General features: G+C 39.3%; 1 protein-coding gene across 3 annotated transcripts in view; it reads left to right on the plus strand.

Annotated features, from left to right (window-relative positions):
- Positions 1–7982: 7982 nt before the first annotated feature.
- The window catches only part of kcnq1.1 (potassium voltage-gated channel, KQT-like subfamily, member 1.1), a 48809-nt gene continuing 43143 nt past the window's right edge, over positions 7983–13648 (plus strand). For all 3 annotated transcript variants that reach the window (XM_086294100.1, XM_086294107.1, XM_086294108.1), the window contains exon 1: positions 7983–8589. In XM_086294100.1, the coding sequence (XP_086150226.1) occupies positions 8228–8589 (362 nt within the window). In that variant the 5' untranslated portion in view covers positions 7983–8227. The remainder of the gene's footprint in view (positions 8590–13648) is intronic.

The raw sequence follows: 13648 nt of genomic DNA on the forward strand, positions 1-13648 counted from the left end.
TGTGACCATGTTGCGTTTAGTAGTACAATTAAGAAATGGAGTAAGAGTTCTTATCTTTCTTTTTTTTATTGCATAAAAATCTGTCATTTGTTTATATTCCCGAATTTTATTTTTGATTCAGAGGAGGCTCAGGTGTATGGTGTTTCATAAATAAAAGCGAGCAACAGAGCAAGGCTACAATATCAAAGTGCTCAAAACAATAATCATCAAAGGAATCTTGACTCATGATAGTAAAAATCTGTATTGCATATCCTGAATACCACAGCATCGCTCAGCATTGTTGCAATACAGAAGCATCCGCTCATGGTCACATTTTTTGCCCTTTTCCAAATGAATGCTTCCTTGAAGAAAATATAACATGACATTGACTTACATTTACTCCAATAGCCGCCACAGTGACTGCATTCAAAGCCAGCAGAGAACCTGAGTTACAATAGGTTAAAACATTTGCAGGAAATATGTGATAGCATCATCAAGAAGAATGTTTCATGTTTACATGGTGGGTGATTGTTCAGTTATGGCAAAATGCAAATATTCAATATTTGTTTTCACTCTTTCATTTACTGTTAGAAGATAATGTTTGGTGGGTAATGTAGCCGGTCTGCCATTAAGTTGTAATGTTATCAAGCTGCTCGAAGCAGTTAATGTTTTGTTAGTTTTTTTTTAAACAATTTAGGCTGTCAGTTTAATAGACTCGTTCATATGAATTTTCTTGTAACAACCTCTTGCATCAGAGTCATATACAGCAAATATGTTGCTACTTTCTGGTTTCCTGTACCTCTGTCCAGAAGGTGATATTTTAGGTAATGCTTGCAAGCGTATCTGTCATTCTGGGGGGTCATGTTAACAATCCATAATCTGGGTTACGTCCGCCACGGTCTTCAAGGTGACCTTAACATGATTACTTGGTTGACAAGTAACAAAAAAACTTTTAAACTATGATTCTTACAATTATAAATATTACCAATATATAGAAATTCCCTTCTAAAAATTTGAAATAGCATGTTGATATGAAGGTCAAAGTGATTATAGTGCAATATAGAACTATTTCAATCTATGTTTCTATTGACATTTATGTTTGTAATGACAACATTTAGGGCATCAAGGGAATGTTATATGGGGATTCTAAGGTTCACGTTACTTTGGACCCCTGACCTCTTCAACGTCAAATAACCTTTCATTAAGTCATTTCATTTGCATCCAATGTTTCACATCTGCCTTTCTTTCAAGTTAACCTCAAAATGCATTCTATCTTCAAAGAAAGTATTCCCAAGAGAAATTCAACGAGCTGCTAAGTTTATTCTAAATATACTGTAGTGTTGTTTAATGAGCTCAAGTTGTTCATGTTCAGGTACTTATAGTAAATACTTATTATTCATAAACATCCTGTCATGCTACTGGATTTTTACAGTAAATTATTTAAAGTATATACAAAAAGAACAAACAAAACAATACTATTAAATAGGGCTGCACGATTTTGCATAAAATGAGAATCACGATTTTTTGGCTTAGAATTGAGATCACGATTCTCTTTTCCAGTATAAATATTTATTGCACTTATTAACTGCACATCAACTTCGTAACAGTTGAGACTGAACATAAAAACAATAAATAAACATAAAAACAACAAATGTCTCACGTTTTGTCGTTGCCGCAAAATGTTGTACTGCTTGAAATTCCGTCTCCACCGTTGCTCGACACTGCGTGTATAGAGCAGGTAGTGCAACAATAGAAAAATAGTTGCGGGACGGCACTGTGTAGCGTTTGTCTAGGGTGTTGATCATTTTCCTAAATCCCTCGTTTTGCACAGTGTTGATGGGAGCCATATATTTGGTCAGGTGATAAGTGATAGCCTCCGTAATTTCTTTGTGCCTGCGGGAGTTCGACGGGTATAGGGAAGCGCTGTATAAGGTTCCCGTTATTGATGTTTGGGTGGTTGACCGGGATGGATTTTCTCCTGTCACTTTCTCGTCATCCCTGACGTGTTCTCCGTTGTTTTTTCCCTGCTAATTTTAGCATCACACGGCACAGCTTCTGTATCACGTGGTATAAGGCTCCGCCCTTGTCATTTGTTGAGCAGGAAGCGTGAGCGCTTGTTTTCATGCAGATTACGTCCCGGATCAAAATGCGGTACAATCGTCGTCATCTTTTTTTTTTTTTTTTTAATCGTTGTCATTTGGAAATGAGATCGCACATAAGTATGAATCGAGATCGTGATTTTCTAAAGATTAATCGTGCAGCCCTACTATTAAAAGTGAATATTGGTGGAAGAGTGAGCTTGGCAGAGGTTTGCACTCTCAAAGTGGTTCTTGTTTGGTATGAAATAAGGAGGGACAAGCCTCATCTGGCCATAAAACTGCCTGCCAGTCAACTGTCCAATTTTGTCTGAGCCTCTGAAAATGGGGTATTAAGTATTGAATTTCTGTAATTCCTAATCACCTTATACAATGCTCTTGCCAAAACCCTTAAATAAAGCTAAAATTCTGCACTTCAGTCACATGTTGAGTGTTTTCTTTAATAACCACTGTGGTGGTGTACAGAGGCAAAATCACTAAAAATGTGTAAATATTCAGAAACTTATGGACGAGACTGTAGCTACTTACCAACAAGCTAGCTATGAAGATGATAAAGCCACCTCATACAAGTATTCAAATGCCTCCATGGGCAATGGCAAATGGCACAGAATGGCACAACACCAACGTTTGCTATCAACATTTTGGTAAAGGTGTTTACAGTACATCCTTTTACTGTCACATTTGCAATACTGTATTGCATTCTATCTGTAAAAGCTGCATTTCTCTATGTTGTTATGAGTGGATGGGGTTGAAAATAGGATCCAAAATAAAGAACAGCAGGCAGACAGCCAGAATGAATAAACAAAAGTAAACTTTAATAAAAACTTACTTGGGAAGTTATAAAAGGAGATGGCAGGAAAAACAACTATAAGTCCAAAAGAAAGAAAGAAGTAGTAATCTGATGAATAAAGAGCATAAGTCCGAAAGGTTAACCAAACACTCCAGCAGAGAGTAAAGAGACTATGAGACGCAATAGCATGTCGAGATGAGCTGACAAATGAAAAAGGATAAAGTTTAGAGTATATACACAGATAAAAAGGTTAACGACGGATAAAAAGGTTAACCACAGATAAAAAGGTTAACGACAGAACAAAATTTGAGCAAAAAGAAGCAAAAATAATAAACCAAAGTAAAACAAAGTGCCAACAAAGAGTGAGACCTCACACACAGAAAAACAGGGTTTTCTGTTTTGAATTTATAGGTGCCAACATCCCCTGAATTGGATAAGTAGTTAAGAAAATGAATGGATGGATGTATTGCAAAATTCTTGGACATGGTAATAAATCTACAATGAATGAAAACTGAATAATTTATAATAAACTACATGTCTAAATTATCTCGGATAAAGATCATTTACACCCATGTTGAAAGTAAGCTGTACTGAGATGTTTTGCACAGCAGAATTTTGTTCACTTCCTGGCATGCACACAGATTTACGACAGAGACATGGGGAACATGGGGAGATACAGTATCTCCAGAGCTGGGATGCAGTTCATCACGTCGCAGAGAGCCTAGAGAGCCTGATAATGGGGAGATGTATGGGTCTGTATATGTGGGAAGTTTTGTGTCTGTGTGTAAGAATGAGAGAAGATGAGGCAGAACTAAAACATGGTGTTCTGATGAACTGTGGGAATAACAATGGAAGAATTATATTTGTGACCGTGATGCCGTGTCTGGCTCTGCTCACAGTTAAGTCTGATTAACCCCTGTTACTTTCTTTTCTCTCTCTTTCTTTGTCTTTTTTTGATCTTGAGATCGAAGCGCAGACCCTTCATGATCTGCGGGTCCTCTGCAATCTTAAATAATAACAGCCCTCTGAAACGATGGCAGATCGGTTACAATCAGTTTGTCACTTTTATTGTTAAAGATTGAACATCAAATTTAGACCATTCCTGCAGAAAGTTGGTTAAATGGAGCTGTTTTTACTTTTGTTGTTGTAGCTTGGTATGGTACTTTACTAAATGTAGAATGTCTGCAACTAAGAAAATTATAACATTGATTTGTTTTTTCTTTTCTCTCTTTTTTTTTTTGCCAGGCTGCCTCTTTGGCCACTTGGACACCTCAGTGCTCTTTGGCATTGGTCCTGCTTTGCCTGTGTCACAGCAATAGTGAGATTAAACCTATCCAAACAGTGACTAAACGCAAAACTAAACCAGGAACAACAAACGCAAACAGTGCGAGGAAAAAACAACAGAAAAGATCACAGCCATGCAAATTACCCCGCAGTCGCTCCATCTGCCTTCATATGTGTGCTTAAATCAAGTATTTTAAACATGAGTTCTAATTATACAGCAAACACCGGAATAATGTTCATAGATGCACTCGAGGAAGAGCAATGTAGCTTCTCTTGTTATAATTTTACCGCATGTGACGACAGTAACTAAAGCTAATCAGGTAATGTTTCGAGTCATTCCCGTACCCTTTAGTGCTTTGACTGTTTGATCTTGTCACCCCATTGTTGTTTGCCAGAGTCCTTGATCTCATCATTATTAGTGCCTGCATGCAAATCACACGCAACCCACTTCCTCTTGTGTGGTGGGGGTGGCAGTCTGTACAAATGTGATAACTTCCGGTTGGTGGGTCTTACATACATAATAGTTTAATTTTTTTTATGTGTTCCAGTGCTGTTCCCTCACTGGCGTATGCACACTGCGAGGGATACACCAACTTTTGTTCTTCAATTGCAGGCAAAAGCGACAAGCATTTCTCAGGCTGCATTCAGGAGAGCCTTTGGAAGGGGACAGCCTTGTCATATCTGGTAAAGAAACACAGACTTCAAAGGATGCAGCCCTGAATGGGGCCACAGACAGCATGTGTACGAGAGCATCAGTGCACAGTGACGCACGCGGTGTAGACATTATTAATTGGGTTACATCATAAAACGTACAACACGAACACGTCTTCACGCATTATATGTTGTGGCTTCATTACTAAGGTCTTTACATGAATGGGCTTTGTCACTGATCATTTGTTTATAAAGCCATCGAGGGATGGAGCCCATTTTCTTTATGTGTTTATATTACTCATAAATATGGAGGACAATAAAGTCTGAGATCCCATGACTAATTTCAACTGACTGGGCTGAACGCTTGGACAGACTGTTTGGAAAGACTATCTGTGGAGTACCCTGCGGAGACATTTCAACCTTATGTAACTACTTCTAAGTTCAACATATTTATGACCAGGAAGATGAGTCTACTGGAAACTGTTTGTATTCCACTGGTAATCTTTTTAAATGTTCTCTCTGTTCTCGCTTAGTTGGTTACAGTGCAATATTATTTCTTGTCTTCTCACTGCAAACTAAATTACGAGTTGCTGTTTTCTCAGCTGGGTGCCTGGGACAACAACAAAAAAAGAATCCCCTTTTCTAATCTGGATATGCCTGAGTGAATAACAATAGCTTTCTGACTGCCCTCTGGTGTCAACTTCAGTAGGAGGAGGGTGTCTTTTCTTTGAGGGGATTCAGTCTTCCAAATTGGTTGTTGAACATGAGTAACAATAACCAAAATTTTAATATTATTTGCTCACAAGAGTACAAAAAAGAAATAAAAATTAAAAGAAATTATGCAACATGACTGCATTAGGTGATGTGGAGTTGGAGTGTCCTCCGTTGATCATGTTGAATTCAGGTTGTTATTTACATTCAAAAATGCAAGTAGGTGTTATATTTTTTTAATGCAGCAAAATCTTTTGTCTTTTTCGCTTAAAAAATGATTTTGCTGACTAATTGATAATCCAGATCTCATTACTTTTGCAATGACTAAGCATCTCTAAGTGTTGCCATTTTTGCTTTTAAATAGAAATTCAATATTTTATTTCCTCCGCACAATAAAATGCACATTGGAATGATGACATTTAGAATAATTGCCCTTTTTTATTATGAACAAAATCTCAAATGTAGCAGTGGCATCTAACAGCAAGACCCAGTTAGAATTGTTTTAATATCTACCTGTCAACAGATCCTGTCATCACGTGGATGCCACTGGACTCCTATTAAAATCTGCAGTGGGGGACTTGTTTCTTCCTCCTTGCACTTTCTTAGTCAAGGTCACAGCTAAAAATGAATGAGTAACAGGCTAACTTTGTCAAACTAAGCTCCATGTATAAGAGTTTTCAATTAGCCTAACACCAGTGTTATTTTAGCTCATGTAAAGCAAGTAACATCCACATGTTCATAGAAATTTTAAGCTGCAGTAGATCGTATTATTCCAGTTTAAGAAGGTGATAATAGTAATACGGTCTCTCTTGTCAGTTGTTAAAAGCTATTTCATATTTTGTGCACTCTGGTCTGAGTGGATGAAAGAAAGAGATAAGAAGAGGATATCAAAAGGTGAAAAACCTAATAAAAACACACACTGGTGCACACAGTGCAGCGATGTTTAGTAGTTTCAATGGTGGTGTGGGGAACAGGTGTGCAGAGGAGAGCTCTGTATAGCTCCCAAACACCAATGACTTTCACACAATGACTGCTAATGTTAAACTTCAAACTGGCAGTTTAATGATGGAAAATGACTGAGGCTGAATGCCTCTTCAAACAATGGAAGGAAATTCTACGCACTTCTTAACACATTAATTCAGCCAATCAAGTGGTTTCTTTGCAGAAAAGGGGTTGGAGACACGTTTCGCACACACTGCTCATTACACATTTGTTCCAGTAGGCGTCTGTGTGTATGTGTAATAAAACAGGTTACTGAGGTCACGTCCTAACCTGCCAATATAGCAGTCGCATCATATACTGACAATATGAAATGATTAGCGCTGAATGAGACCTCTGGCCTTTATATGATACTGAATGCTCACCCGCTGTCGATAGAGACATTTAGGGAATCTGCAAAAAAGAAGAAGCCATCACATACCCATCTATCTATTCTGCGGCTTATCCAATTCAAGGTCGTTGGGCGGCTGGAAGCTATCCCAGGCAAAAAAAACAAGGTACACCCTGGACAGGTCACAGAGCTAACTCAAAGAGACAGACAACCATTTGCATTCACACTAACACCTATGGCCAGTTTAGAGTTTAGGATCACCAACCTAACCCCACTCAGTGCATGTCTTTGGACTATGGAAAGAAGGCAGAGAGAACCCACGTAAATATGGCGGAGAACATGCGAACTCCGGCCAGATGATGGATTCAAACCCAGGAACTTCTCGCTGTGAGGCAACAGTGCTAACCTGCCCTAGCTTCCTACCCTCAACCCCAACTGGTCACAAATCACTGCCCCTCCCCTCCCCTGGTTTTGCTGGAAGTTCTCTTATGTCAAAAGGGAATTTTTCCTTCCCAGTGTCACCAAGTGCATGCTCACAGATGATTCTATGATTGCTGGGGTTTTCTTAGTATTATTGTAGGGTATTTACCTTACAATATAAAGTGCCTTGAAGCGACTGTTGAATTGAACGAAATATAAACAACAACTTTAGTTGCTGTCTAGTAATTTAATATCGATATGAAAAGACCTTTGAATGAAACGGGTTCCTTTTAATTTATATTGTGTGGTCACCCTTTTGTTTACACATTTGTTCAGTCTCTGCTACTTAAAGTGATTTATTATGCAGAAGTGAAACTCCATTAACATGTAAACTTAAGGTGCGAGGTGTCCTGATGTGCTTTGTTAAGAAGTTCTGGCCCAGCTGGACACGCGCGCATAAATGAACAGTGGCAGTTTCATTAACGTCGTTATAAAGCCAACTCTACTTTTAATAGAAATGCGTGTCACTGTTTTGCAGAGATGGTTTAATCCAAAGCTCGTCGCGCGACTGTGATGGAGTTCGCCAGGTTCAGATTGTTTTAAGCAGTTCTGCATTACAGTAAATAGTCTGAACAGCTGGCGGCTCGCAGCGCACCGCCTGGCGACAGCTCTCCAAGCTGATAAGTGCCCTGAAAGTAGCAAGGGAGGGGTTCCATTGAAGGCTGGGACTCGCCATATCCTCGACAACCCGGAGAGCTGTAAAGTTAAATTAAAGAAACCCCGCTGGTGATCTGGAGCATTAATAACTTAGTTTATGTTACAGTTTTATGTGCCTTGGTGCGATCGGGCGCGCAACAGAAGGTGAGCGCACATGGGCGAACATTTGTCCGTTTGAGTCAGTGACCGAAAAAAATAACTGTGAAAAAAAAAGTTAAGCCAGCGACAGAAGACTAACGGGAGGCTATAATGTCTAATTCTTCCGACCCTCGTCAGGAGAACACACGGAGGGGTTCTGGTTTGGCACGTGGAAAAAGACCACCGGATCTGGAGCTGTCAGAAATTACTTTTAGTGAGCCCGAAACAGGGACACCTGTGGGCAACAACACGTTTTGTGAAAGGGACAAAATGCCAGAGGACGGGTGTACCCCCAACGATATACCTCCCGTTCACCTCCACCCTTATTTTTCTCATCCCCGGATGTCTGTGCGGATGTCGGTGTACAGCACCGGGGTTCGTCCAGTCCTCACCCGAACCTACATCCAAGGGCGCGTGTATAATTTTCTGGAAAGGCCGTCTGGCTGGAAATGCTTCGTGTATCACTTCACAGTGTGAGTGTTTTTATTTTCCTAATCACCCAGATCCACTGGGTATTCAAGGGCATAATTGCAACTCTAAGATCCTAATTAAACAGGGAGTTAATTGCTCATGTAGAGCCTTGGAAGTCCTCACTACAAAGAACTGTTAATCCTATGAATTTTATAAAGATGCTACACAGATATCGCAGCACAACCGGAGGTCCCTTTAGGAACATTATATGGATATTTTAGTCTTACCGTGGCAGATTTTTAAAAAATGCATGTAATTCATCACAGACAAGAGAGTCTTGGACAAAACAAGCCTTCACAGGAGGAGTATAGGAATATTATACAGATCTTTCATTTGGGAGACTATTTTCCTCAGCACCAGTGGGCATTTAATTTTGCAGAACAGTTTGTGTGCAGCAAAGAGGTGTTTTGTATTCAGCAAGCCTCTGACAAGAGAACTTTAAAAACCAATTCAGCCCAGCAGGAAATGTTTCAGTGTTTTCCCTTCCTGACAGCATGATCGGTATGAAGGACTACCTTTTATAAAAACATAAAAGTGGGGTTTATCAAGTGTGGCTCAGGTTATATGGGATAAAGTACCACTGTCATGAAAATTAGAAAACTGATACTTTGTCTTTCTTGGCAAATGAAATGTTGTTACTGAGGATAAATACTGTACACCACTGATATCATGCTATCTTTGTGTTTCTTTCGTTATTTTTCTAAGTGTAACCCATGTCCAGTAAACTCACAGTCTGATATATCCAAGATGGAGATTTCAGGCCCAGGTTTAGGAATGTGGGATATGATCTCCGAGCACAACCCCACCGTGTGCTGTCTGTCCCCACTTGCTGGCACTGATAGCAGGCAGCTAAACTTGGCAGCATGTGTGCTTTAGAGGAGGTAGTGGCCCTGTCTGGCAGTGCCACCCGGTGACCCTGTGGTGTCGGAGGTGATGCAGGGGAACTCGGCCTGTCAGAGCGGCTTACTCTCAGTGGCTCAAAGGGAGCAAAGGCAAACACAGTGCAACTCAAACATGTTAAAACATTACTGAGAATGAGTTGACACTGTAAAGTTAGTACTGTACAATTATAGGAAAATCTTGCAATGGTGTCTCAAGAAGGCAAAATCACAGGGGTTTGATGAGATTAGGTTACATGTGCAGGTGATCATTTTGGAAAACTGGGTTACGAGGTTTCCGCTCTCCTGACATTTTTTTTTTAAATTGAGAAATTCTTATTTGTTGGGTTTTTTTGTTGTTGTTGTCTGGGTTTTCTTTTTGCATGTAAAAGAAAAGATGTAAAAGTAAATGCAGGGCATCATAATACTCTGGGGATCACTGCGAGAGTCACACTGTACTTTGTATTCTGAAATTTGTACTAAATATAGTGATGTGCAAGCAGAATAATCACTTTCACCTTTCTAACTGTGTCCCTGTTAGCAGTGTACATGGTCAAAGGTAAACAAAGGAGAAACTGCCACGATTGGGAGATGGAGGGAGTCTTTTTTTCAGGACATAAAGGCAATTCGATGGCACCCTTTAATGGCAAAAATATTCTTAGTGCCGCACATACAGATTCAGCTTTTTGAAAAATGGAGTACATTTGAAGATATTCAAAACGATTAGATTAGATTAGATTAGATTAGATCATTAGGTTTAATATGGTGGCGTATTGTTGTGCATTTAAGACAGAGCTTTATTGCTACTATGAGAGCAGCAGGTGCTTGCTGTAAGTATAGTGTATAACCATGCAGCAGGTTTTTAGTGTCAGCTTAGTACCTTGTTTTGCAAATGTTTGAGTGGGAGAAAGGCAGTTAGGAACAAGTACCGCCTTATCACTGACCCAGAACTCAAACACCAGAGTGACCCAAAGCCTTATCAGAAGCGCGTGTGTGTGTGTGCGCGTGCGCGCAGGTGAATGCATATGTAAGTCAGTTTAGTGATATAGCATGCTTTAAGGTTCTGAGGAATGTTTCATTATGCTTAAAAAGAAAGGGCCCATGCATTTCCTTTGAAATGATCATAAAATATACTTAGCTATTGGAAAGAAAGCCTCGCTCCACATATTGCTTTTCTTGTAGCACCACATTTAAAACGAGTCTTGAGTGCCACAGTAAACTCAGCATTGTGTTATGAAGCCATTCCACATGCTGGTGATGGATCAATCAACTGGGAAATGAAGAGAAAAATCAAATGAAAAGTGTTTGTTTTTTCAGACTAACTAGCAGAGGATGTTCAGTCAAAGACAACTTTAATAAGAAGATTTAATAAGAAGAGACATCAAGTTATTCTTTTCAATTAAGCAACTTTTTTTCCCTCCAGTTTAGATGGAGCTAAGATCTAAGTTACCCAGTGAAGCACATACACAAGACTACTCATCATCTAGGAGCTGGTATCTCTGAACTATTAACCCTAACCCGATATCGGCCAAAGTTTTGGCTGAGTTTTCTTTATAGTTTTCTTTTTCTTTTGATTGATTTATCTCTGTTTTATTGCGGGGGGTTTCATGGTACGTGACAGCTGAATGAAAGAGCTAGTTATATGGTCAGCAGCATTGCTACTCTTATCCTTTCCCCCACTTTGTCTCTACACTCGCTGCACAACAGACTGCAAGTGAATGTGTCCATCAATAATAGATAGGAGCAAAGCTTTGAGCTTTTGTTTAGAGTTCAGTGGTGCCTATGTAGCTTAGCCGATGTATTATTTTGTCCGTTGCTACACCAAGCCCACGGGTGCCAGACAGCAACACAGAGCCTGTATTATCTATAGGCCTGGAGGTCAAGGAAGTGAAATATGATGGTGCAGTTATAGTGGAGAGGGACTGACAAGTTAGATAGTCTCCGATGAATATAAAGAAAGCAGAAGTGTATGCTCAGCATACCGAGTGTGTATGTTTACAGGGATTTCAAACGCTCTGAAATAATTTAAGCGGCGCTTCACTGACAAATTACAACCATTAGCATAACAGAGTGTATGGTTTGGAAAGTTTGATGTTCAGCTGTGTTTCTTTTGATCTTCTCTTTAACTGCCTCTGTCACAAATTAGCATAAAGTCTGACAAATTACACTATGTTCTTACCGGTGAACATTTTGACCTTTTTTGTGTAATGTGGCTCGCTCTTCCTCGATGTATTTACTTCCATTTTTACAGGCAGCAGTCTGAAGATGTCGTTTTGAAGAGTCAGCTTACTGTGCTGCATTATCTACTTGTTCGGTCCTTTCAGACAAGACAAGCTGCTTTAGCTGTGTTATGCACCAGCCCTGAGCAGGTTTCTCCTCAGTCTTTTATCTGTGTTGATGTGTGGCGTGCACATTCATGCCTGTGTGTGCGTGTGTGTCTGTGTTTAAGCTAAACACAGACACACACAGAGGGGGTTATTTCGATTCCTGGCCAGTCTTCAATGAACTGAAGCTGTAGCGTGTGGCGATAAGGGTTTTCGTGGTGCAAACACTGACTGGAAACTGTAACTCTCCACATGTAAAGTTTCCATACAGGAGTGTTTTCACATTGGAACAAGACAATGAATATTTAGGGCTGTGGTGGCTTTGGAGGTGATGGGGTGAGTTCATGTAGCTTCAGGTTTCACTCGCCACTAAAGCTGCAGTGTCCCTGATATGAGTCTGGATTGTACTTAGTGCCAACTTTGGCACCTAAAGTAGATTAGACTAATAAAATTGGGTTTTTTTTCTTTTCCTTTTCTTTCTTTTTTTGTTGGTCGTTTTATTTTACATTTTTCAATCATCTAAGCATTTTACAGCTCCAGCTGTCACCATATTTGTGTACAGTTAAATTAGTTACAGCTGTCATTCTTATATAGCCGGGAGTATAGAAACAACTGAGGTGTTGTTTTTCTCGCACATACGTACACACACATACATAGTGTCTATGTGTGCACTGCAGTGATACAACAGATGGACTCTCTGCAGTAAATGTAGTTAGCATTGTAATTTCCAAACTCTACAGCATTATAGCTGCTGAAGGTTCTCTATGTCGAAGAGCAGCAACTCATTTAGAAGAAGACTCACTTATTCACAGATGTTGTCACCGAGGTCAGCGTTGGTAACATTATACAGTGATATTTCCTTAGTAAACAAGAGAAATTTCAGTGGGGTCCTGCAATTAATCCTGGAACTTGGAGCTATGTGAAGGTTAATCAGCTGAAAGTAACGTCATCCAAATAACCTGATAATGTTATCTCTCTAAATGTCACAGGACTAGCTGCATGTTTGCAGGTTGTCTCGGTTTTGGTTTAATTTGTAGATTAGGTAGCTCATATGTCACTTTCATCCAAGTGGTAACTTCAAACAGCATTACTCTTAGCCCTCCTCCGAAAGAAAGAAACACTTACTACATTTGCAGTTTGCCTTAAATAAATAATTAAATTAAACTTTTTCTTTTTATCTTTGAAAGATTTTTATTTCACCTGTTTAGTTATATAAAAAGTAAATTTTTTAAGTGATGTTGTTTGTATTCATGTTGCTTTCCGTGTGAAAAACGGGTAATTATTCACTATAATTCTGTAGCTGTTTGGTTAAGTAACATACACATATCCACTTGTAAATCTGCTTTTCCCAAAAGAAACAAAAATCACACATAATCTGGTGTTCTTTAACATGTGTACAATGTAGATATGTTAAAGATATGTGCAAAGCTTTTTTGTTTTATTGGGGTTTTTTGATCAGTGAGCCACTTAACACTGACCTATGATTCATTCAGGTATAACCTAACTCACTGGATCAAGCAGTTTTGAGTTTACACACACGTTAGCAGACAGCCCATTTTAAAATGTATCTTTAGGCACTCTCTTACTTGCAGCCTGTCACAAAAGCACATATAATTCTTTCCTTGAATCTAAAATAAATAAATAAATAAATAAAATGCCAAGAACAGCACAGTTTGACAGGCATAAAATAGCATTTTTGTACCAACAGGGTGATTCCCAAAGAGCTATTGGCCAAAATCTTGGCACATCTCAGCATTGTGTACAGAGTGTCCTTCAAAAAATCAAAGGAAACTGGACAAGTGGAGGACAAAAGAAGAGGCAGCCCTCAAAGAAACCATCTGCAACAGATGAACATTATA

Source organism: Aulonocara sp. 'chitande type north' Nkhata Bay, linkage group LG1 (genome assembly GCF_057382095.1).
Source record: "Aulonocara sp. 'chitande type north' Nkhata Bay isolate Kocher_YH1m ecotype deep benthic linkage group LG1, A_spYH_male_GT1.1, whole genome shotgun sequence".
NCBI classification, from domain to species: domain Eukaryota; kingdom Metazoa; phylum Chordata; class Actinopteri; order Cichliformes; family Cichlidae; genus Aulonocara; species Aulonocara sp. 'chitande type north' Nkhata Bay.